General features: G+C 43.0%; 1 protein-coding gene and 2 non-coding genes across 9 annotated transcripts in view; 1 reads left to right on the top strand and 2 right to left on the bottom strand.

Moving 5' to 3' along the window:
• The window catches only part of USP42 (ubiquitin specific peptidase 42), a 64560-nt gene that overhangs the window by 17119 nt on the left and 21995 nt on the right, over positions 1 to 25446 (bottom strand). For 4 of the 7 annotated variants that reach the window (XR_003756764.1, XM_029057419.2, XM_029057422.2 and 1 more), the window contains 10 exons: positions 17098 to 17347; positions 14853 to 15053; positions 11092 to 11202; positions 10518 to 10620; positions 7315 to 7382; positions 7001 to 7071; positions 5198 to 5280; positions 2145 to 2256; positions 929 to 1069; positions 581 to 681 (listed from right to left, as the gene is read on the bottom strand). Coding sequence is in view for 6 of the 7 variants with exons in the window: in XM_029057419.2 (XP_028913252.1) it covers positions 581 to 681; positions 929 to 1069; positions 2145 to 2256; positions 5198 to 5280; positions 7001 to 7071; positions 7315 to 7382; positions 10518 to 10620; positions 11092 to 11202; positions 14853 to 15053; positions 17098 to 17347 (1241 nt within the window). In the remaining variant the exon portion in view is untranslated. Of the gene's footprint in view, positions 1 to 580; positions 682 to 928; positions 1070 to 2144; positions 2257 to 5197; positions 5281 to 7000; positions 7072 to 7314; positions 7383 to 10517; positions 10621 to 11091; positions 11203 to 14852; positions 15054 to 17097; positions 17348 to 18080; positions 18204 to 20885; positions 21102 to 21974; positions 22028 to 25446 lie in introns of those variants that run through there. The other 3 variants (XM_029057426.2, XM_029057425.2, XM_029057427.2) reach the window with 3 other exon arrangements.
• LOC114809647 lies at positions 2886 to 3023 on the top strand. The gene has a single exon (XR_003757423.1). It is a non-coding gene; the product is annotated as a small nucleolar RNA SNORA7 (small nucleolar RNA).
• Positions 13803 to 13940, bottom strand: LOC114809572. Its single transcript, XR_003757348.1, has one exon. It is a non-coding gene; the product is annotated as a small nucleolar RNA SNORA7 (small nucleolar RNA).

Here is a 25446-nt window from a genome sequence, read left to right as displayed (position 1 = left end):
GGTCCCTAAATGTCACTTATTCATTTGCCTGGCAAGGTCCAATTCAACCTTACCTGGTTCCAGTCAAATTTCACAAACCCAACCACAATTTTTTCCCACGGGTCCAAATACTTGAAACTTATGACAGCTCTAATCAGTTATCTATGAGTATTTGTGCCACTGGATATGTACTTTCATGTGAATTGACAAATACCACATTTACTTGCATAATTGCCCCAATTTATTTATTTTTTTTGCAATCCAACAAAGTCAGGCAAATATGCAAATAAATATGGTGACCATTCTGACCCTACCCTTCTTCCTATTCAGGTGTGTGTATGTGTACAATTCAAAGGAGAAACTTCCTTCCTGCCTGCATCCACAATGTTAACTTGTTCTGACCCTTCACTTCTTACCCTGGTGCCTCTCTCTTTCCCCGTCCTCCAACTCCTTCCTGATCTGATACTTGCTAGCAACTGATAGTCCAAAATTGACAGCCAGAAACTACAAATATCTGTTTGACGGAACTTTGCTTAGGAACGAAGAGATGGAAGGAATTGTAAAACAACAGAAATATGAAAAACGATGAGTACGGTAGTACCTGATATAAAAGAGAACATAAGCCTGCTGATTAAGCACTGCTCTGATGTCACTAGTAGACACAATGGAATCATTCATCTGGTACCACTGCCCATTACTAGCCTAAAAAAGAAAACCAACAAAATGGTTATATTTTCTACAAGAATTCAAACTTTCACGGGAAAATACTGAAAAACTAACAGCTGTCAAAAGAAAGTACATCTGTAAAGTACATCTATTTTTATCTAGTCCAGTGTTTAGAATATATTAAGTGCTTAATAAATGCTGCAATTATTGTAATATTGTAAAGCACCATTTTCTAGGTCAATGCTCTGAAGTTACTGATTTTAAAAGAAATTCAACATCGTACCTTTATATAACAAAAGTAGTGGCCAGCATGGCAACTAAAACCAGTATGCACTAGTACTGCATACAGAACATAAATAATTGGTTCTCCATTAGGCTGAGACATATATGGCCGAATGTCCAAATACTCAGGGTATTTCACATCCTAAAAGAGGGATAAGGAAAAAAAAATCATTTATTTGAAAGCACATTTAAATAACAACACTTTATATCAATTTCCATTGTAGATTAGCTCTTATGTTCCTATTAAAATATTATTTATCCTCACTATAAAAATAAAGATCCAAAAAAGATGAAGCAATTAGCAGGCAGTAATGGGATTTAAACTCAAGTCTTTCAGTCTCCTAGATAAATGTTTAAAAATGAAGAAACACCTATGATCATCTCTGGAAATTTTCAGGGGCTGATTATTCTTCTCCTTCCTGGTCCCTGCCTTTTGACTATTAAAGTCCTCCGTATTACATCATAAAAGGATGGAGAGGGGAATGGAAAGAAGACAAAGCTTAAAACAGTTATTGTAGGGACATGGAAGTTGCTCCAGTGATAGTAATTACGGCCTTTGTTAAGCGCTTACTATGTACCAAGCACTGTTCGAAGCACTGGAGTAGGTAGAAGGTAATCAATTTGGATACAATCCCTGTCCCACATGGGGCCCACAGTCTTAATCCCCATTTTACAGGTGACGTAACTGAGGCACAGAAAGGTTAAGTGGCTTGCCCGAGGTTAAATGACTTGCCACACAGCAGACAAGTGGTGGAGCCAGGATTAGAACCCATTTCCTGTAACTTCCAAGCCCCTGTTCTTGCCATTAGGCCAAGCTGCTTCTCTAGTTGAAGGTTTGGAGGGTATTGTAACATTAGCTGAAAAATGCTTTCTGGATTATCTGGTTTTCTGGTACTTCCCTGCTCTCCTTGGCCCACAACAATAAGTGACTGAAGGTTCAAGAGACAATCATATTGAAAGTTCTAGTAGCACCAATGCTTAACTAGGCAAATTAATATATTGTGACATTACAGTCTGGACAGTCAACTACCAAGAAGATATGATAAGTGAAAAAAGCTTAGATCAGCTCTTTATTTCATGAAGGCTTTTTTCCTTCCCCCAAATGTGCTGGAATTGTGGCATATCATCCTTTGATACAATTAAAGTCACACATCCATTGCAGCTTTTTAATACTGCAAAAATCTCAATAAAAGACAACAGTACAATGTCCTGCTTACCTTTGCAATTTTTCCACCACTAAAATTTGCAAAACGTTTCAAAGACAAGGTAAGAACATTAGAAGATCTGTGTACAGTAAATCTCTTTGAAGCGGGAACCATCTTTTTACACCTTTAAGTAAGCACATACAGTTAGTTAAGCCTTAAAATAGATAACAACAATAACAATAATGTTATTTGTTAAAGTCTTACTATATAAGCAAATCAGGTTGGACACATTCCTTGTCCCACATGGGGCTCACGGTCTTAATCCCCATTTTACAGGTGAGGTAACTGAGGCACAGAGAAGCTAAGTGACTTGCCCAAGGTCATACAGCAGACAAAAAGCAGAGTCGGTATGAGAACCTAGATCCTTCTGACTCCCAGGCCTGTGCTCTAGCCAGTAGGCCAACCTGAGTATTTGATGTTCTTCCTTATTCAAACCTGCAGATTATTATTACTCCTAAAGCTTTCCAAAAGAAACTTTCAAGTGAATTAGGGTGTGGAGCAGAGATAAAAAGAATTCTAAATGTTATCACAGTGGGACAAACGATAGCTTCCTCCTACAGCACATCTGTATCAGACCTCTAACAAACCTTGAAAGTTATTTGAAAAAAACTCTCCAACAAGTTTCTTAAATCTCTAAGAGAGACCTAACAAATATTCCTCAAATCACTCCTTCGGCTAATGTGGGGCACATTCATTTTTCTTACTTGAAATTAAAAAAAAAAATCCATATTAAATAGCAGAAGTGTATGGCAGCCCCACTCAGGGTCCCACCTGGAGAGTTTCCAGTACTCTACCAGTCTCGGCTAGGGGAGGGAGAGTCAAGCAGAGGCCTACCCGTTCCATTCCTAGCTTGGCCAGTGGCTAGCGAATGGAAGACAAACTGCCACAAGTCAAAACTCACCCGTACTGGGCAGCAGCGGCATGGGAGAGAGTCGAAGATGGAGACTCGAGTGCACTGTGCGGAAGGCAGCAATGGTAAACCACTTCTGTATTTTTTCTCAAGAAAATTCTATGAATACACTACCAGAACGATTGCAGATGGAGAGCGGGGTGTTCTGGGAGAGATATGTCCGTGGTGTCGCTATGGGTCGGAAACGACTTGACGATATAAGACAAGTGTGTGGCACAGTACTAGGTGCTTGGGAAGTACCGAACAAAGGAGAGACAAATTCCCTGCTAACAGGGAACTAATAGACCTTACCCTCATTGTGGTCAGGGACTGGGTCTATCTACTGCTGTACTGTTCTCTCCCATGCTCTTAGTACAGTGCTCTGCATACAGTAAGTGCTCAATAAGTACGACTCACTGACTCCAGTGGGAGAAACTGTCATAAAAATATTAACACCTACAGTGGTCAAAATAAATAAACTGAGCAGACATCTATATGTGAGTGCTAAGGAAGATGTAAATAAACTCCTAGGTGCTAGAGTTGACTGAAGGGATCATATTGTTCAGGGTGCTGGAAAATCAATGAGGTCAAGCTTTTTGGAGGAGGTGGGGCTTTAGGAGGGATCTGAATATGTGGAAGAAATCTGTGGTCTGTCTAAAGTGGAGATGGAGGGAGTTCCAAGGCAGAGAAAAGCAGGAGCAAGGAGACCAGGGTAGGAAAGCCAAGAGTGAGGAGAAGCTAAAAGACTGGCTTGAGAGGAACAAAGATAGTAAGTTGGGGAATAGTAGGTGAAGAGAACAGAAAGGTAAAGTGGATTTAATGAGCAGGGGGGAGATTTCACCTTGGAGGCAGCTGGGAAGCAGGAGCAAAATGAAGCATAAGTAGAGTATCAAGGAAGATGAAGGGGAGAAGTGGGGAAGTTCATGTTTAATAGCTTTGATTTACCAACAAAGTAGTTTGGTAATGGTCCCCAGGCCTGAATCAGAATAGCACAAAATAGAACAGTTGTTCCACAGATTTGGCACACGCCAACTCTTGTTGTTCCCCTGACATTCTCCACCAGATTTCTAGGAAATTTCAAAAATTCTGAATATCCATAATTCGATACTTTGGGAGATCTACTTCATCATTTATTTGGAGACATTTTAAAAGGATGATCTCAAGAATATAACCGACTGACACCTGAAACAAATTGTTTGTAGCTCAACTCCAAGTGATCAGAAACAAAGAACCAAAATAAAAGGAGACAGGTTTTTTTACATTTCCAAGTTTTGCCAAACAATGTAGATCAAGTTAAAAGATTATACAAAAGTAAACTAATTAGCTGCTCTCACTACAGACAGAATTTAGAGTAAGGGACAAGAGGGAAAACCACACAGACACTCTGATTTTGAACAGATGGAAATCAAATATGCCCTGGGTTATTTCAAATTGAACATTTCTTTTAAACGATGGTCTTTTCTAAAAAGTAAATGATGCCTACTAAAATGGACCACACTGTACTTTCCTTGAAGCAAATCTGGATGAAACCACAGAAGCTACTGATACATGTGCAAAGAGGGAACAAGTTTTGAACTTTCTGATTGGAGTATACTAAGGGATCAGCTGCCTAAATTAAAGCTAAAAGGTTAATTCAGCAATCTGTGGATCAAAATAGACTTCTACAGAGTCCTTCCCAAAAACAGAAGATGGGTGCACTGAAATTCAGGCATACAATAATTTCTGGAGGTAATTTCCCCCCCATTTAAAATTAGATGTTACAGGTATAATTGCGGTACTTTGCTTAATAATGAGGGGCTTGTATGCCCTGCCTTATTCCAATCTCTTTGTGGATCACACATCATCCTGTCTTCTTGAAAATCCACCTCATACACAAGATACCAACCAATGGAATTTATTGAGGACTTACTGTGTGCACAGCACTGTATGACATGCTTGGGAGAGTATAATACAACAGTATTGGGTAGACAAGTTCCCTGCCAAGGAGCTTACAGACCCACTAGAGAAAGGACTGCTGATTCTATTTCTCTTTGAGTGAAAATACTATATTATTTCAAAAGAAATGTGTGTCTTCCTGTAGGGTACTGACAGGTTGCATAAGCCACAATCATTGAAGTTTATTTAATTGCAATGCATAAAAACCCACTATTATAGATAAAAAAAATATTGATCTTACTTGCTACATTTATAGGAATTTTCTCCATCTAGTTGTTCAGGTTTCACAAACTGTTCCAGAGCTTTGTTTACACTTTGGGCTGCCTAAAAATCACAAGGATAAAATAGTGACTTATCAAAAACAACTATATTAATATTACTAAACCAATCCCATAAACATTATGGAGACTCAGAGGGTCTCCCCCTGTAGACCATGAGCTCTTCGTAGGTAGGGATCACGTCTTCTAACCCTATTATACTTTCCCAAACGCTTAGTGCAGTTCTCTGCACACAGTAAGTGCTCAATAAACACAATTGATCAATGGCAAAAAGCAAATTCTATTGTTTTAGCTTAAAGTATCCTCGTGTGTGTAACGGTAAGCAGTCCGTGTATGTTTCCCACTCAACCAACCAATCGATGGTATTTATTGAGCACTTACTGTGTGCAGAGCACTGCACTCGCGCTTGGGAAAGCACAAAACAACAGAGTTGGTAGCTGCGATCGCTGCCCACGAGGAGTTTATAATCTACAGATTTTAAACAGTAACCTTCATATCTAGAGCATTTCCAACACTGTATAGTTTTTCAAGGGTTTTAAACTGATCACTTATAGACTCAGACAGCCCGAGTTGTACTTCGAAAAGACTCATCAACAGAGTTTGGTACATTTAGAACAAAAATACAATCTAGGACCCTGGCCAGACTACTCTTGACTCTTTCCCAAAAGACCTCAGGGCAGACATAAAGGACGAGAAGAAAAAAAAAACTGGGGTTTAAATGTGTCTCAGCTGGAGGACTGCATCTCTAAAAGTGCAGCACTGCATCAGTGATGGGTGTGAGCCTCAACTAGAATCCGAAGAAAAAACTGTGTGTGAGGGTAAAAAGACCAGGAGCTATTCTGAGAGACACCGGACTGCAGTTAAGACCTCCACCTTTTTCTAACCGCAAACACGTTCGTTAACCTGACGACGAAATCTGCAGTGAATCTAGCTATTATTTAACATACATGGGGCTTTCCTGAGTGATACTCAACTTTTCCCTTGGAGCATTTCAGGACACTCTGTTGAGTTTTCTGGGGAGCCTGAAGGCCTCGTTATGGTTCCTCTTGCTTTGCCTACTTTCTGGCACAGCGAATGGAACACCAATCTCAGTAATGTTCCCATGATGCCTAATATAAGTGAGATATGGCAGGAAACATGGTGTAAATAAGGCTTTAATTACTGAAGTCTCTCTAAAAAGCCAGGAATGGAAAGGGAGAAGAATCTCTGATGAGCTGAAGCAATAAAGGGCACAAAACCATGAGGGCATGCTAGCTAGAAGTTTGCCTCAGAGCTAATCATTACTCCTTATTTTGTGGCTTTTAGAGACTCTGTTTTGGTGGGTCTCCAACCCTCCAATGTTGAGTACCACTGCCCCAGATGTCTTCAAAAAACAAAAAAAAACAAAAAACACTTGCCCAAAGGGAAGGATGGGGGGGAGGGGGGAGGGAAGGTTTTATACTTTTACACACCAATGAAACCTGATGATCACATAGAAAGCCAAGACTTAAGTTGTGGTTATTTCAGTCTGACCTCTCTCTCTGGAAGACAGTAGTGCTGTAGAAATGGAGAGTGAGCGGGTGAGAGATTTTTTTCTTAAAAAGCTTTCTAAAGAGACTGGAATATCACTACCTACAATAAGCCTGAAAATCTTGTTCTATTCATTTACATGCACTTGATAGCGGTGCAGCTAAGTAACAGTTTAGATTTTCAAAGAACTGGAGTGCATAAAGTGTCACATGGCACATTACATTAAGTTCAACTACCATAACTAACACATAATTTACCTTTATCTCCAGTGGGATATCGAGATATGGATCGAAGGTGTCTGAAACTCCTTTGCAGTTCATACACTTAACTGAAATGAAAACATAAATACTCATCAGAGGACGGTAATAACAGTAGTAATAATATTTATTAACTGCCTACTGTATGCAAAGCAATGTACTAAGCCCTGGAGGGGAAAAAAAACACACACAGGTGAGACTAGTCATTAAAGGCCATTACGACTGAATATAAATGCATTTCCATAAATAAACTCTAACATTACAGTACAGATAGTTAACGGATTATGAACTTTTAAAATATTTTAGAAGTATACCTCGAGATCTCAGGTAGCCTCCGAATATTTGACAAACAAGGGTGGTAGCCTGGGAGTACCGATCCAATCTGCAAATAAAATCAGAATGAAAATTTGTTCAGAGGCTAAAACGGTTAAGAAGAGTTTTGATAGATGTTCGGCAAGATCAAACAACCCTACAAAATACATGCCATAAAGCATCATAAAATGGTGGACAAGAGTTAAAATATCACAGAGCTGTACCAAATCACATAAATAAGGGTTTTAGATGATACGAAGAGGTGCGGTGGCCATATTAAATACAATGCCCTTTTCCTGAAGAATTTAATCTGGAGGTCTATTCCTCTTTCCATTCATTCCTCTCTTTAGAACTTTACCCCTTGCTTCTCCCCGACAATAACCATGACCAATTGCAGTTAGCAAATCTTAAAGTCTCTCTCTCATGGAAGAATCTCACTGTTTATCTCTAAACTAATGGCCTCATGGCTGGACTACTAGCCTGTTCATTGAGGGACATCTTTGAGAACCACTTCAACCATCCCTGAATGGGTAGACTGTGATTCCAGTAGAAGCTCACAGACCAGTATAAGCACCCTGTCGATTTAATTTCAGTTTAAAATTCTAGTTTTAGTTTATAAAACACTGCACAGTCTCAGTCTCGGCTAGTTCTGGGAGAAATATGGCCTCTGCTTATCCTTAACAGAGAAATCAGGTGAAACTCTTCATCCAACGATTTTAGCTAATGTGTGTGTGCAAATGGAAATACATTAAGTAGGGAGGAATAATGAGCGATACACAGCTTTTGGGCAGTTTTCTGCTGCTAATAGTAGATACAGAAGCTGCAAGTTATCAGCGAGTGCTACAGCACCAAACAGGAGATCATCCTGAAGGTGAACAGGGAAACCTAGAAAAGACACAGACCAAAGCAGTTCACAAAGGAGCAAACCTTACATAAAGCATCCACCAAAAATGAGAAAGCTTCTTTATCTAGGTCACTATCGATAACACTCCTCACTACACTACATTATAAAAATAATAATAATGATGATGATATTTAAGCACTTACTATGTGCCAGGCACTGTACTAAACGCTGGGGTGGATACGAGCAAATTTGGTCGGACACAGTCCTTTGTCCCACAAGGGGCTCACGGTCTCAACTCCCATTTTACAGATGAGGACACTGAGGCCCAGAGAAGTGAAGTGACTTGCCCAAGGTCACCCGGCAGACAAGTGGTGGAGCCGGAATTAGAACCCATGACCTTCTGACTCCCAGGCCCGTGCTGGCCTATCCACTATCCAAGCGGCTTTTCTACATCATGATATACACACAGGACAGTTAAGTCCCTCCGTGGTCTTGGGCAGGCCCTGGCCATCTCCCCTGCCAGCAGGAGATCTCTAAGTGTCGGGGGCAGTAAAAAAGCAGGAGGCCAACCTGCTCCCTTCCATGGTGCAGGTTTCAGGGCTCCACGTGCCCACCATCTTGAATATACATTAAAAGCACCATGAGAGCTTCAAGCAGCTGACAAGCTTCTGATGTCACTGCTGGTGCCACCGCTATTCAGGACTCAGGCAGGAGAGAACGCTGAGGGAGGTGTCCAGAGCTGGAACAAGCTCCCCAAAGCTCCCATGACTCTACTTCCTACTTACTTGTGAACTGTCAGTAGTCAGTCCCTGAGAAACGGCAGCTGACTGCTGAGAAACCCAGGGAGTGATACAAATTGATCTGGGCCCCTCAACACTTCTCAGCATACTTAACGACCAAGGAGTTGGCACAAGCAGGGGAGAGTGCCCAGTGAGGGACACTTGAGGAAGTGGCTCAACAACCCCGGGTCCCTAACCGTTAGATCATAGAGAGGCTAAACCTGCAGGGTGAGGGGTCATGACCACCAGGCCTCTTTACTGGGGGAGTAATGTGCATGAATATATTGGAAACTCGCCTTCTTTTTGAAGATGATGGTGAAAGCCACAATGGGTGTGGCTGAAAAGATTGATCCATGACCTTCAATTCCTTCCACACTATTCTCAGACTAAATTGCTCTTTGCTGTGTTGTTGGCTTTTGCAATGCTTGGTGTCATGATTAGACTGTAAGCCCGTGATTAGACTGTAAGCCCGTCATAGGGCAGGGACTGTCTCTGTTACCGATTTGTACATTCCAAGCGCTTAGTACAGTGCTCTGCACATAGTAAGCGATCAATAAATACTATTGAATGAATTTTCAACCCTGTTTCTTTTTTTCATGATCTCCTCAAAGTTTCTACTCTTAAAAACCTATCCTATTCCTTATCCTTATAAAGCAGCCAGTTCTCTCTGAGTGGGGGTTTCATTGTGCATTTGAACAGAATGCTGTTTGGGGACGAGAGTACTTCTTTATGGTATTTAAATGCATATTACATGTGAAGCCTTGTTCTAAGTGCTGAGGTAGACGCAAGTTAATCGGGCCGGATATAGTCCCCGTCCCACTTTGGGTTCACATTCTGAATGGGAGGGAGAACATGTACTGAATCCCCATTTTGCAGCTGAGGAAACTGAGGCAAAGATAAGTGACTTGTCCAAGGTCACCCACCAGGCACAAGGGGGCATCTGGATTAGAACTCAAGTCCTCTGGCTCCCAGACCTGTACTTTTTTCACTGAGCCACACCACTTTCCACATTCTACATTCTTCTGACAATGAGTGTCTCCCTGAGTAGCCTGAGAAACGGTGTTGGAAAAAACAGTCGTGCACATGCATCCAGCATCAGTGAAGGTGCACGTATTTATCATAACAAGTCCTCCTGCCTTCGTTTTTCAGGTCACGAGCGGGGTTTGTCAAGAATGCAACCTGCACATTGTAGGAGAACTGGCTGAATACAAATGACTTTTCAAAAGGCTAAGAAGCAAAACATTTTTAGGGAACAACCCTTGACTTTGAAGTTGACTCCCCCATCAGCATGACAGCCAGAATCTGATGACCTTCAAGGTATAACACAATAATTCTCTAAGCTGGTGTCTGTTAGTAGAGCGCAAAAACAAGTTCTTACAGGAGTAATAAACTCATGTCTGATTTGAGGACAGCCCTCTAGGACTAAAAAAGTCCTGATTCTTTTCTTCTCTGTTTTTAAGTTGTGTGTATCTGCTGGCTATTACAGAGATGTTAAAGCATCAAAGAATTTTCACTTGACTACTTGCTTTTATAAACCAGAAATACAAGGAAGAATAGTAGTTGTTACTTAGAATGCACTTACTTAGTGCTGCCGTTCAGACATGCTTTCTGCATAGCATCCACTGTATAGCGTAGGAATTCATGTGCATCTTCTTGGCTTCCAAAACGGAAGTGTTTTGCTATACCTACAACATGAAAATAAAATTTTCATAACAGATATAATAATAATAATCATGGTATATGTTAAGTGCTTACTATGTGCTAAACACTCTTCTAAGTGCTGGGGTAGATAGTTACAAGCTAATCAGGCTGGACACAGTCCTTGTCCCACATGGGGCTCACAGCCTTAATCCCCATTTTACAGATGAGGGAAATGAGGCACAGAACAGTTAAGTGACTTGCCCAAGGTCACAAAGGAACAAGCGGCGGAGGGGGATTAGAACCATGTCCTCTGACTCCCAAGCCTATGCTCTTGCCACTGGATCATGCAGCTTCTCATAAGATACTGAATACTAAATTCTGAATTTTCAACTTAGCATCATTTTAACAATTCTTTCCTGATGAAATCCCACTCCAGAAGGTAGATGGAGGCGAGTAAGGACAAAGAACAAGTAAATATCGAAACATTCTGCAAAGAAATATCCAAAATAACTTACGACGGAGATCATTGATGATAGGCACAGGTTTGATGACATGGCCAGGGTTGGTGAGAGCCTGGGTAATGTGAGCCTGCATTGTACACATCATGCAGAATCCTTGTTCATGACCTGAAAAATCAAGACAGGAAGCATCTCAAATTAGAGATAGAACAGAGATAGGCAACAGAGATGATAAAAGATGAGTACGGGCATGGGACGTAGAGGACCTGGATTCTAATCCCAGTTCTGCCAGTTGCCTGCTGGGTGACCTTGGGCACCTGGGACTCAGAGCACCCCAGTTCTAATTCCGGCTCCGCCACTTGCCTTCCGTGTGACCTTGGGCAAGTCACTTGAGTTTGTTGTGCCTCATTTTCTTCATCTGAAAAAGAGGGGTTCAATGCCTGTTTTCTCTCCTACAGGACTGTGAGCGCTTAACAAATGCTATAAGAGTAATAACTTATAGGTGCCTCAGTTTCCTCATCTGTAAAATGGGGATTCACTTAGCCTATTCTCCCTCTTAGATCGTGAGTCCTATGTGGGACAGGTACTATGTCCAACCTAATTAATTTGTACCTACCCCAGCACTTAGAACAGTGCTTGACACATAGTAAGCACTTAAATACAATATTCTAATAATAATTATTTCAGGGAAAAAAATGGGAATAAAGGATATCGTCTTCTCACACTTCTCTCACCTGAGAATCGCCTACCAATAGGAAAAGCCTTTCCATGTGGCTAAAAGAGAAAAATCACTGTGGTAATGATGAAGTCGTAGTAATAATAGTATTTGTGAAGTGCCTCTATTGTGCAAAGCACTATACTAAGCACTGAGAAAAAAGTACATAAATATCGAGACACAGTCCCTAGAGACCCTCAAGGGACTCTTGCAATCTAAGAATAAAGAAGGGAAGGTGTTGATAAGAACTCAATCTGCTTCACTCTGGCCATAAGTACTTTTCCATTTTACTCTTGTTCCTCTCACAGACAGCCTCTAGTATTTTCCTTCTACTATTTTCATCCATACCCCCCCACATTCCCTAAGAGTACGAATGCCATGACGACTATGGCAATCAGACATTCAGATGGGGAGGGAATGAGGAGTAACCGTAGATCCATCTGTAATGTAATACCTCATTAGTTTAGTGAATGGGTACTGTTAAAATCATGGTAGTAAATAGTACAAGCCAGTAAAAACATCCCATTTGAGAATGAAATTGGGGCATAAGAAGATGGAGATCTCAGTCCCAGCGATAAAATGCTTTAAAAATGTTCTAATGAGCCTGATGGCAGTCACAAACATACTTTAAATTCTTAACAAACATGTCTAAATGAAGCGCCTAAGTTTTCTAAGAAATGAAAATACATTTAAATCATTAAAATAAAATGAATGAATCCCCGTACCCTATTCCCATCCTATCAGAATTCTGAAAACTACTTGAACAACAGGAAGAGGCTAAAGAATTAAGGGGCCAGGTGAGCCGGATATAGGGACACCAGTATTTGGGAGGTGCATTCGGAAGGAGGAATAGTGCTTTGCTCCTCTCTTCGTCTACATGACTCTCGAACTATTATTATCCAGTTTGCTCTTAGCACTGACGTGTTCTGTCAACAAACAAAGCCAAAACAAAATTTTTTGCAAGAGAATTTCTTCTTCCAAAATAAATGTAGATCTGTTCAGTGAGGCCTTCCTCTCCCACAGAGAAACTAAAACTGCAACCTGAATGACAACCAGCTAATGCAAGTCAATCAACTTCCACACAGTTACTATATTAATGTTGTTTGGAAACCAGAAACTCCTAGGCACGCTTCAGGAGTTTCTGACCAAACTACCTCCGTTCCACTGCTCCCCCTTAGCAGCAGCAGAAAGGCTCAGGGGAAAACAGTCAGAGATAAAGCCTTGGGGAAGAGTGGAAGTAGTGACATGGAAAGCTCAGGACTTGAGAAGTTGGCATGACAGACTTCCTCTAGACGAGCTCTGGCCTTCTCTCCCACTACCACCACCCTTGTTTTCCATCTCTCTTCCACTATCACATCCCACCGACTCAGGATACGGTCATATAAATCATCATGCAGATGCTGTGCATTAAAAATAGCAGGGCATATAACTGGAGGGACGAATTGTCAGGACCCGCATTAGCCTTCCCAGGATACTCCAAGGGCACAGTGAGATAGAGTAATGCAACAATGCCAGGAGACTAGCTCTCCTAGCAACAATCAATTAATTAATAGTACTTATTCAGTGTCTGTGGGCAGAGCACTATACTAAGCCCTTGGGAGAGTACAAGAGAGTTGGTGGACACGATCCCTGTCCTCATGGATCTTGCAATTCAGCCAAGGGAGACTACGAGGAGAAAGCAACAATGACGTGCAAGTAAGTACTCCAGGGAGGGATGGGGGGGGCAATAATTAACCAAGTCCTTAGGTGACAGAGAAGTGTTGAAGTGGCGGTTGGGATGGGGAAATATGGGATGGAGAGATAATAGATTAATCAGGGAAGACCTCTGTGTCGTCTTATGCTGTCGAGTTGCCTCCGCCCCATAGCGACGCCATGGACACATTTCTCCCAGAACGCTCTACTCTCCACTGCAATCATTCTAGTAGTGTATTCATAGAATTTTCTTGGTAAAAATACGTAAGTGGTTTACCATTGCCTCCTTCTGCACAGTAAACTTGAGTCTCTGCCCTCAACTCTCTCCCATGCCGCTCCTGCCCAGCACAGGGGAGTTTTGACTTGTAGCAGATTGCCTTCCACTCACTACCCACTGCCCAAGCTAGGAATGGAATGGGTACACCTCTGCTTGACTCTCCCTCCTGTAGTCAAGGCTGGTAGAGTACTGGAAACTCTTCAGGTGCGACCCTGAGAGGGGAAGACCTCCTAGAGGACAAGTAATTACAGAAGGGCTTTGAAGAAGGGGAGAGCAGTGGGCTACTGGGAGTGAAGGGAGAGGAAGTTCCAGGCACAAAGTAGACATGAGCAAGAAGTCAGTGGCAGGAGATATGAGAATGAGGCTCCCCCTTGCCTCAAACTGAGCCAATTCTTCCGCCCAAGTGACAAGGGGGAACTATCTAGTGACTCTAGCAAGCCCTATGCATCTCATAGGAAAAACAAAATTAGAAGGAACATAGTCATGCCATTGCTAGTCACTTGGGGGTCCTTAAACTCACTCATATTCAACTCAGAACACTAAATGTCACAGAATTTTAAAGTAAATGGTGACAATTAGGAGAATTACATCCTTCTGTTTCATAAACACAAATATATTATCCATTATTTAGTCATATTATTGCCTGTCTCCCCCTCTGGACTGTAAATACATTAGGGGCAGGGACCATGACTGCTAATTCAGTTGTACTGGACTCTCCCAAGTGCTTAGTACAGTGCTAAGCATATAGTGAGCGCTCAATAACTATGATTGATTGCATAAAACATATTGAAAAGTGGGATATTCTTTATCGTCAGTACCCATCCTGCCCAGAGCAAAAATTATATATTTCAAAAAGATGGAAAATAACGGGAGACCAGGAAATCTCAAATACTCATTAAACTCATTACTTTACAATATAGGCAAACAATTAAATAAATAAATATTTCTTGTGCTGCCAAGTTTCAGAATGCCATATTGGGTGAGAAATCCGTTTCCTGGTATTTTATAAGACACCAAGACATCTAGCTACCAGGTGCCAGCTCTCTTGGCACTGTTCATATTTTCCCTTCCGGCGACATCAAAGTATATTTGGATCAAAAGTAATAAAAATACGTATCCTGAAAATGGACTTACATGTTTTGGAGTGTTCATGAGAAAGCATATAGTTGGCAAGAGGTGGTGTATAAGTCAAACACTGCAGGGCAGCATTAACAAAACAGGTATTGCCCAGATTCTGGAGTCCAGCTCCAACTCTGTGAGTTTGCTGCCACTTCAGAAAAATCTTCTCAGCTGGGAAAAGGACCTTCTGGGGAGGAGCAATGCCATCACCTGTGGCTGAAATAACATATAATTGAAAAACACATCCTTTTTAGGGTCTAGCAAGGATGACAGGTTATTTTACTGGTTTTAGTAATTGTGCTAATTGATATTCGGCTAACCTGAGAAACACATTGACAGCTGTTCCTTGAGCAGGTTTTCCGGACAAGTCATGCTCTGTACCAGCACTCGGAACTTTAAAGATGGTCGTATTTTACATAGCCTAAAGTTTATTAATAGTGAGTCATTCTCCCTTGGTGGCATGGCCAAATCAAGGTAACTGTGAAAGGTGCCCTCCACAGCTTTATGTGAGAAAGGGGGAAAGAAGATGTCTCGACCACTTCCCCCAACACCATAAAACAGCACTCAGAACCAACTGGAATAGGATCATCGTGCTTCTGTCACCCAGGGAATGGCAGCCAGGACAAGCAGCTGAATTATTAATGTTAATGTTGGTATTTGTTAAGCGCTTACTATGTGCCAAGCACTGTTCTAAGCGCTGGGGTAGACACAGGGGAATCAGGTTGTCCCACGTGGGGCTCACAGTCTGCATCCCCATTTTACAGATGGGGTAACTGAGGCACCGAGAAGTTAAGTGACTTGCCCAAAGTCACACAGCTGACAAGTGACCGAGCCGGGATTCAAACCCATGACCTCTGACTCCAAAGCCCGTGCTCTTTCCACTGAGCCATGCTGCTTCTCTAATGCCCTTCCAATGCCCCTTCCCACCAGAGTCCCCTAATTCCAGGCAGCCTCGCAGGGATTCCCAGGTTGTCCCAGCCTATCTAAATTCTGAATGGCCTCTGAGACCCAATCCAGGTTGGAGGAACCCCTTGAGAGATCTTGTCTCGCTTCCAGTTTTGAGGACTTCGCAGAACACAAAATTGAGAAAGGGGACGGATCTCCTGCAGGCCCAAGATTCTGACAGGAACAGAATACCTCCAAATTGCCCTCAAGCAGAAGTGCAGCTTGAGAGGATACAGTAGGGGAAGAGCAGGGGCAGAGTGGGGATTGAAAAGTAATGAAGCCTCGGTGGGTGTCAGAAGGAGAAGTAACAGGGTCTTTCAGGGATGAGGCCGTTCAGAAAACTGAGGAGCAGTTAGGAGGGCCTCTGAAGGACTGCTTGGGGCAAGGTATTAAGTGGGTTAACAGTGGGGCAAGGACTTGTTCTTTGGCAGGCCAAAAATGGCCATGGAACTGAAAAAAACTGGAAAGGGGAATATAGGTTATGCCACCTGGAAGTATGCACCAGGGACAGATTGGTCCTTCTTTAAGTACTAAAGTAAACTGCTTGGTCAGGAACTAAATTCAGGTCTTTAAAAAAAAAGAGTAATGGTATAAAATTCATCAACTCTCAAGTTACAGGTGGTGAATTTACTTAGGTAAGGACAAAACCAGCTCTAGGACAGTCATTCATTCTTTCAATCATAGTTATTGAGCACTTACTGTGTGCGGGGCTCTGTACTAGGCGTTTAGGAGAGTACACTACAACAATAAATGAAAAACATTCCCTGCCCAAAACAACCTTACAATCCTACTTGAGCAGTTACTTTCAAAGGGACATGGATCAAACTGAGTCCCTACTTGCTCCCGCAAATTATTATTCAAAAATTGTTTTAAATACATGTATTTATTATTTTAAAATATATATATATAAAATGCTTTGTGGACAGATACTGCACATACGGCCCCATCTATCACGGAGTCCTTAGAGTTAAGTAAGCAACTGTCAATTTGCAGATCCTCCTTTGGTAAGTTCTACCCTTTCACTTTCCTCTTAGGAGGATGCTTAGGCTACAGAGATTTAGAAACAAGACAATTTACAAAAGTTGTAATAACTAAAAACATGCCTTCTGTCTGTGAATGATTTATATGTCTACCTCACACGAGATAAAAGCAGAGGAAACGAAGTCTATCAAAATGAAGTTCACTTCTTGGCAACATACTTTGCAAAATAAGATAAGATCCTGTTTGGCTTTTAAAGAGTGAAGAGTGAGTTACTCCAGGGAATTTTTGGTCATGGTTGCGTATAAAAAAAAAAAAAAGCAAAACAAATACTTACATTGATCTTTCTGTGCTGATGGCTTCGGTTTATCGGAAACAGACGGGCTAGCATAAATTGCAGGATTATTTACTGTTCCTAGAGAAACTATGTGTTTTGGGCCATCCGTCAGAGAAGATACAGGCCCCCAACTTGCAGAGCCTGAGTCCATGTCTTCAGATGAAGATGGCACAGAGCTGTCAGGCTGGGTCTGACGAGCTGAAAGGCTTAGAGTTGCAGAAGTGAAAAATGACCATTGTTGAGTAAGAATCTGAAAGAAAGTACAGTTGTAAATTATATTGAAAAGATCAGAGGGAAAAGATCAATTTGTTCTATTGTGAAATGTTTCTACTGTAAAATTTCCCCAAGCTAATTCTGAACAAATATTTTCATGCTAGTCCTTCAAACTCTGAAAACAAAATCAGGGCTTTCTCCCCACTATCTGCTCTCCCTCTTCTCCCACTACAACTCACCCCGCACATTTCAGCCTTCTGACAATCTACTTACTATGCCTTGATTTCATTTATTTGGCCTTCAACTTCTTGTCTCCCCCACCCCGCTCCCTTCCTCCTGCCTGCAATTCTTCCCCCCTTATTTATCCAACAGACCACAGCTCTCCCCATCTCCCAGACCCTACTAAAATCATATCTCCTCCAAGAAGCCTTCCCTAAAGAACCTCTCACCTCCCTGCCTTATTCTCTCACCTTTCTGTATCACTCTTGTATTCTTTAAGCACTTGGACAACCACCCCACTCCCACAGCACTGATGTGCAGATCCTTATACTCCTGCTTCTCCTACCAGTAATTGATTTTGATGTCTATCTCCCATGCTCGATTACAAACACCTTAACTGCAGAAACTGTCTACCAACTCGACTGTACTCTCCGAAGCACTTAATACAGAGCTCCACACATAGTCGGCACTCAATAAATGCCCCAATTGATTGACTGAAATGCAGCCTGCATTCTAATAGGAATTATAATTGTACTGGTATATCCACTCACAATCCAGGAAAGAACTCTTGCAATTTTTGGTGTCTCAACTGGGCAAAAACATTTCAGTTAAATACAATAGTCCAACTCCGACTCCAAATATATCTCCAGATTTTTTACATTTATCAAGCATCTCTGCCAAAAATGAAAAAGAGATCTCATTTTTCACTCTTATTGCTAGAACTTTTAAAATGCATTGTATAGTTTAACCAATAATCACTTAAGACTTCCGCAGACTCAGTTGAAATAGGTAATATACTTAGTGCTTTATCATATGGTAAAATGCTGAAGCATAGTCATTCACACCATTACATTCTTATCATGCATATAATGCTTAAGGAGAAAATTCCCCTAAAGCACTATATAGTTTGAACATGACCCAAGGCCTTAATTTTAATGATTATAACTTCACGAGCCTATTTTGATTTGTTCTCTTGAAAGAATGGATTTCAGAAAGTTACGGAAAATTTTTATAAAAATAATCAGAGTACAAATTCATTGCCAATTTACAACAGTTCCTTTGTTTACACTATAGCCTTCAAATGGGGTATATTTTGATGAAGTTTAGCATTTTTAGAAAAGGATTTTAATACTGCCCAAGGAGCTTGTGGCAAAGTACTGAAACATACAGCCACAAAATTTGTGAATATGAGAAAGTGGAATAAACTTGAAATTTCATATCTCTTGCTGTCCTTCCTTTGAAATTATTCTTCAAATGATATTTGAAATTTAAAAGAACAAAAAGATTTTTTTTTAAATTGCTAAAGTGACTTCTAAAAAAAATGTGGAGCTCTCTTAGACCATAGCCAACTAGAAAAGAAAAAAAACAGGTCCTTGGCCCAAAGAGTTAACTCCCTCAGAGTCCAATAAGGACCTGAACAAAAGAGTGGGCTAGGACACCCACTTGATGTCCCTTTGACTGTTTTCCAGTCAATAGGAAAGGTGCCTCAATGGCACCAGCTAGTACACTGGAAAAATATTAAGATGGAAAGAAAAATACAGTTCTGTGATCTGAAGAGAACCTAGTCTTATTTAAAACACCTACACACACAAAAAAAAGTATACAATTATGATTTTAAAATGTTTTGGATTACCAAGAATAAAATTTCCTTTAAGATAGCCATTAACAAAAGATGTCAAAAATGAAAGCATTCTTCACTTCTTCTGATTTTGTTTTTTTAAAAGAAAAATGATCACTGTTAATTTAGATAGTTTGGACCCATAATTCAAGGAGGTCATATAGAGTTTTCCACACATTAATGTATGCAGGTCTTTCCTTTTTTCCTGGCTAAATATGTACTTTCCTTTAATGAATTCTTGGATTTCTAAAACCATCTGTTAAATCAGACCGAACCCACTTACCACCACAAGTTTCTTTATGCAGTACAAACAATGGTGTGTGAAGATTGTCAAAACACAGGATTAGTAAGGTCACCGCTTTACTAATTCTTAAATTAGAATCACCACTGTTATGACCACTAGCGCTTTGAAACCACTATTTAAAGAGGAGTTAACTTCCACTGCAGCACGTGCTTCTGACAATAGGCATACAACAAAGTTACAATACTCAACAGCAACTCAGATTGAAACCTGTCTGCCCAAAGTGCCTGGCCACTTACATTCTAGGTAGTCGGGAAATGGTCTGTGGGTTTACATAATTAAAGCCACAGTCTTTTATTTTCATTAAAAAACTTTCACAGAATTATTCCTTAAGAATATTTTATCCAATTATTGATGTGATTAGTCTTCAGACTTCATTTTAATAATTACAGTACAGAGTACTGTATTACACTCTCACAAACTTTTGACCTTTAATCCAAAGTCTCTACTTAGCACAGAAAAGAAACTTTTACTCTCAAGAAGAGCATACAGCACTGTGGTCAATCTCGCCACATCTACTTGTAAGAATTTAAAAAACTAAAAAATAAAAAAACTGGACACATATAGATTGGGTCCCAAATATGAGTTCTAGTAAATCGCACTTTCTAAAGGAAATATTTTCAATGTTTCGATCCCATTACTAAATTCTGAGCCTTGAAACACAGTTAACTCAAATGATGTACATTTAGATTTGTAATATAAAACAGAAAGTGAAACTGAACGCAAAACATATAAAATTGACATTCATTTTCCACGGGTAATCCGGACGGATGATTACAAGAAAATATACAAATGATAAAAAGGTGTATACAAATTTTCCCTTCTGATAGACGAGACAGGAGCATAATGGGACATTTCATTCGAATTACATGTAAAATTAGGGAACATCAAAATAACTGCGGTTGAGCCGACTGCCGCCCTTTAATTTGAGGAAAGGGAATGAGCTAACGAGACGACAGTGACTCAGTTTTGATTTTACTACTTGCCGACTTTACAACCTTAATGGCATTTGAATGGAGTTATTGTAAATAGCCACCATGCTTCCCATAAACACACACACCACACGCTAGCACTAAGAGCACTGAAGTGAGACCTTTTGGAAAACGGACAGGGCCGTCCAACAAAAGCAGGAGCTGAGATTTCAATACCGCCGAGGCGCGTTATTACGATTTGGTAAAAAAAATAAAAATAAAACGCACGGAGAGCTCCGGTCTGAATATCCATCCCAACGGCTCTCCGTTTCATTTCAAATCGTTACAGAGCCATTCCCTTGATTCATTCAACCTCCCAACCCCCCTTTCTCATTTCATCATTCGCGAGGAAGAATACGGCAGGGGAGGGGAAAAGAAGTGGGAGGGAGCCACGTTTGAAGGGGGGAAAAAAAAGCCAGTACCAAGGTGGTGCACTGTTCCTAAAAAACACTCCCCGTCCACTCACCCGTGTTACATCGCCTTCCTTCCCTTTCTCTCTCTCTCCTCCCCTTTTCTGCTGGCGCTGGAAAATCACAGACACAAAAACCAGAAGCGACGCAGGCAGCGTCTCTAGGTTTATGGTTCACCCAAGGGCAGGGGAGCTGAAATGAGAGGGTTGAACGGTGGCAAGGCCAAAAAAAACCACCCCAAAACAAAACCCAAAACGAAAGGGTACGCGGGGACAGGGGATAACGGGGCAGGAATGAGGGGCCCGCTGGGGGGGGGGGAAGGAGGGAGGCCACGGGTGGGAGAGGATCAAGCTAAAATGGGGAGCGGGGGAGTGGCTAGAGGACCGGGGATGAGGAGGAGGGAAATCGGGGAAAACGTGAGGGGAGGCGGCAGGGAGTCCAAGGCGGGGAGGAAGGGGGCGGAGCGGAGACGAGCGGCTTGCGGGAGGGAAGGAGCGAGAGAGAGAGGGAGGCCGCCGCCCCCATCCACCCCCTTCTTCCTCCTCCTCCCGGTGGTCTCCATGCCCCCGGCTGCTGCTGCCGAGGCTGGTCCTGCACACACACCCCCGCCCCTTGGGGAAGGACCCCGGCTGCGGGGCCTAGCCGCAGCCCCCCGCCAAAACCGGACAACCAGGAAGCGGGCTCAGCCGGCCTCCCCGGCCCCCCAATCCCGTCCCCCCACCCCACGGAGGGTCAGCCCCCCCGGGCCACCGAGGCAACGCGGCGGACAGAGGGAAGGGGGGGGCGGACTCGCCATTTGGGAGGCAGTGTCCATGGCAACCGGAGCGGGGAAGGGGGGGGTCTCACCCTGTCCAGGGGACCCCCCGCCAAGTAAAATGGGAGGGGGGAGAAGGACAAGCCCGGTGCCCGCACCGGCGATCTCGGGGGGAGGGTCGGAGCAGCCCCCAGCACGCACACACATACACACACAGACCGTGCCTTGTCCCTCGACGTCTCCCGAGCCCGGGGGTCGAGCAGGAGGGGCGGAGCCCCCCCCCCCCCGCATTATTTCCCGAGGCCGGGAGCGGAGGACCGGGCCCGGGCTGGAGGAGCGGAGGCGGGCAGGGCGGCCCCGTCCCCGGGGGGGGAGGATGGGGGGGAATTACCGGGCTCTGCTCGTCGCTCCCTCCACCTCCATCCGCCGCTATCGCCGCCGCACAGAGGCTGAGCCGCCCGGCGGGGGACAATGACGTGCCTCCATCCGGGCACCGCCGCCGCTGCCGCCGCCGCCGCCGCCTCCGGGTCAGGAGCCGCCGCCGCCGCCGAAGGCCGCTCCCTCCCTCCGACACGAGAGGGCGCTGGACCCGTCGCCCCATTCCGCCCCACCGGCGCCCCACCAACGCTGCCCAAACGTTGCCGACGCTCCAAAAACGTTAGCCCGGACGCTACCTCTCTTTCCATGGGTCAGAAGACCGCGGCACTTTGTAACAATAAGCGCCTCCTTTGTCCCCCTTTCCGCCGCTCGGCACTTCGTAATTGCAGCGCCTGCTACCCCGGCGCTGGGGAGATACGAGGTCACCAGGCGGACCCACGTGGGGCTCACAGTCTTCACCCCCATTTTACGGATGAGGGGCCCGAGGCCCCTTCATTCGGTAGTATTTATTGAGCATTTATTCCGTGCAGAGCACTGAAGTGACTTGCCCAGAGTCGCCAGCTGAGAAGTGGCCGAGGCGGGATTAGAACCCACGACCTCTGACTCCCAAGCCCGGGCTCTTGCCACTGGGCCAGGCTGCTTCTCGCTTCACCGCTGCCACTTCGGTGGGTCCCTGGTCTCTACCACTCAGTTCCCTTTGTCCAGCTTTTGGGGCGCCGGACACTTTTCCGTCTCTCTCTTCCTGAAGCTTTTAAATGCTCCTGCAAATTCTTAAGCCCCCCTTTTTCCTCGGCTCCCCGCTCTCCATCGCCCCAACTCGCTCCCTTTGCACGGCACTCGGGCATATATCTACATATTTACAATTTTATATTAATGTGTATATATCTATAATTCTATTTTTTTATCTTGATGCCTCTTTACTTGTTTTGATACCTGGCTCCCCCCACCCCATCGCCCCAACTCGCTCCCTTTGCACAGCACTTGGGTATATATCTACATATTTATAACTATTTATTTCTATTAATGATGTGCAAATATCTATAATTCCATTTCTTTATCTTGATGCCTCGTTTTGATGGCTGGTTCCCCCCTCCCCATCGCCCCAACTCGCTCCCTTTGCACAGCACTTGGGTATATATCTACGTATTTATAACTATTTCTATTAATGATGTGCATATATCTATAATTCCATTTCTTTATACTGATGCCTCTTTACTTGTTTTGATGCCTCTCTTCCCCCTTCTAGACTGCGAGCCCATTGTGGGCAGCAATCATCTCTGTTGCTGAATTGTACTTTCCAAGTGCTTAGTTCAGTGCTCTGTACACAGTAAGCGCTCAATAAATACGATTGAATGAATAATTACATTGCTTTTGAGGACAAGGATGGGGTCAGGTGTGTGACCTTGGGCAAGTCGCTTGACTTCTCGGTGCCTCAGTGTCCTCATCTGTAAAATGGGGATGAAGACTGAGTCCTACGTGAGACAACCTGCTTACCTTGTATCTACCCCAGAACTCTACCTGGCACATAGTAAGTGCTTAACAAATACCAACATTATTATTTTCTTTCACTTTGTACACTCCAAATGGTTTAGTACAGTCTTCTCTGCACATAGTAGGTGCTTTGTCAATAGTAAAAGATGTTAGCTAACCTCATTCTCAAAGTGGGTAAAATCTGGACTGACCCTAATCACATGAGTGAATTTAACGCTCATCTCTAGATTGTCAGTTCCTTTGGGCAGGGGAGTCTACCAACAAGCATTGCTTTGTGGATAGAGGGGGCCTGGGGGTCAGAAGGATCTGGGTTCTAATTCCAGTTCTGCCACTTGTCTACTGTGTGACCTTGGGCAAGCCACTTCATTTATTTGAGTTACTTCATCTGTAAAATGGGGATTAAGATTGTGTGCCCCATGTGGGACAGAGATTGGGTCTATCTTGATTAGCTTGTATCAACCCCAGCGCTTAGAACAATGGTTGAAACGTAGTAAGTGCTTAACAAATACCATTATTATACTTATTATTATTATTATTATTATTATTATTAACTGTTATATTGAACACTCCCAATCGCTTAGTTCAGTGCTCTGTGCACAGTAAGTGCTCAATAAATACAATTGATTGATTGGGCAAATAGGGATTTAAAATACACTTCTAAATCTTTATTTCCCACATTTTCTTCCTCTCAGTTTTCATCCTCTTCAGTCACTCAACTGCCTTCAACACTGCGGGCCACCCCTTTCTCCTGGAAACAGTTTCTAAAACTGAGAACCGTGCCTGACACACAGTAAGTGCTTAACACATACCACAAAAAAAAAAAATGTTGGCTTCACTGGCATTGCCTTCTCCTGGTTCTCCTTCTATCTCTCTGACTGCTCCTTCTCCGTCCCCTTCACCGGCTCTCTGCCTTCCACCCTCTGACTATGGGAGTCCTTCAAGTCTCAGTTCTGGGTCCCCTTCTATTCTCCATCTACACCCAATCCCTTGAAGATGTCATTCCCTCCCATGACTTCAACTATCATCTCTACGAGACGGATTGCCAAATCTATTTCGCCAGTCCTGACCTCTCTCCTTCTCTGCAGTCCTGCGTTTCCTCCAGCCTTCAGGACCTCCCTCTATAGATGATCCGTCAACACCTAAAATTTAAGTCCAAATCACAGCTCATCTTCCTACCCAAACCCTGTCCTCCCCAAGACTTTCCCATATCTGTAGACAGCACCACCTTCCTCCTCGCCTTACAAGTCTGTAACCTTGATGTTATCCTCAACTCATCTGTCTCATTCAAATGCATATATTTAGTCTGTCACCAAATCCTGGTAGTTCTAACTTCACAACCTCTAGCCTGTAAGCTCACTGAGCAGGGAATATGTGTTACACTGTTATATTGTACTCTTCTAAGCACTTGGTACGGTGCTCTGCACACAGTAAGCACTCTATAAATGTGATTGACTTACTGACAGTCTCTCAAAAAATCATTCATTCAGTCATATTTACTGTGTGCAGAACACTGTACTAAGCGCTTGGAATGTACAGTTGGGCAACAGATAGAGACAATCCAACAACGGGCTCACAGTCTAAAAGGGGGAGATAGACAACAAAAGAAAACAAGTAGTCAGGCATCAATACCATCAAAATAGATAAACAGAATCATAGATATATACTCATCATTAATAAAATAGAGTAATAAATAATAGATACAAATATGAACAAGTGCTGTGGGCAGGGGAAGGGGGTAAAGCAGAGGGAGGGAGTCGGGGGAATGGGGAGGGGAAGGGGGCAGAGGGAAAGGGAGGGCTCAGTCTGGGAGGGCCTCCTGGAGGAGGTGAGCTCTCATTAGGGCTTTGAAGAGGGGAAGAGAGTTAGTTTGGTGGATGTGAGAAGGGAGGGCATTCCAGGTCAGTGGTAGGACGTGGGACAGGGGTCGACGGTGGGACAGGCGAGAACAAGGCACTTCATTCTGCTGCCCGGTCCATTTTTCTAAAAGAACCACA

Source organism: Ornithorhynchus anatinus, chromosome 2 (assembly GCF_004115215.2).
Source record: "Ornithorhynchus anatinus isolate Pmale09 chromosome 2, mOrnAna1.pri.v4, whole genome shotgun sequence".
Taxonomy (NCBI): Eukaryota; Metazoa; Chordata; class Mammalia; order Monotremata; family Ornithorhynchidae; genus Ornithorhynchus; species Ornithorhynchus anatinus.
Note: the sequence above shows the minus strand (reverse complement) of the source record. Positions and strands in the feature narration are given on the sequence as shown.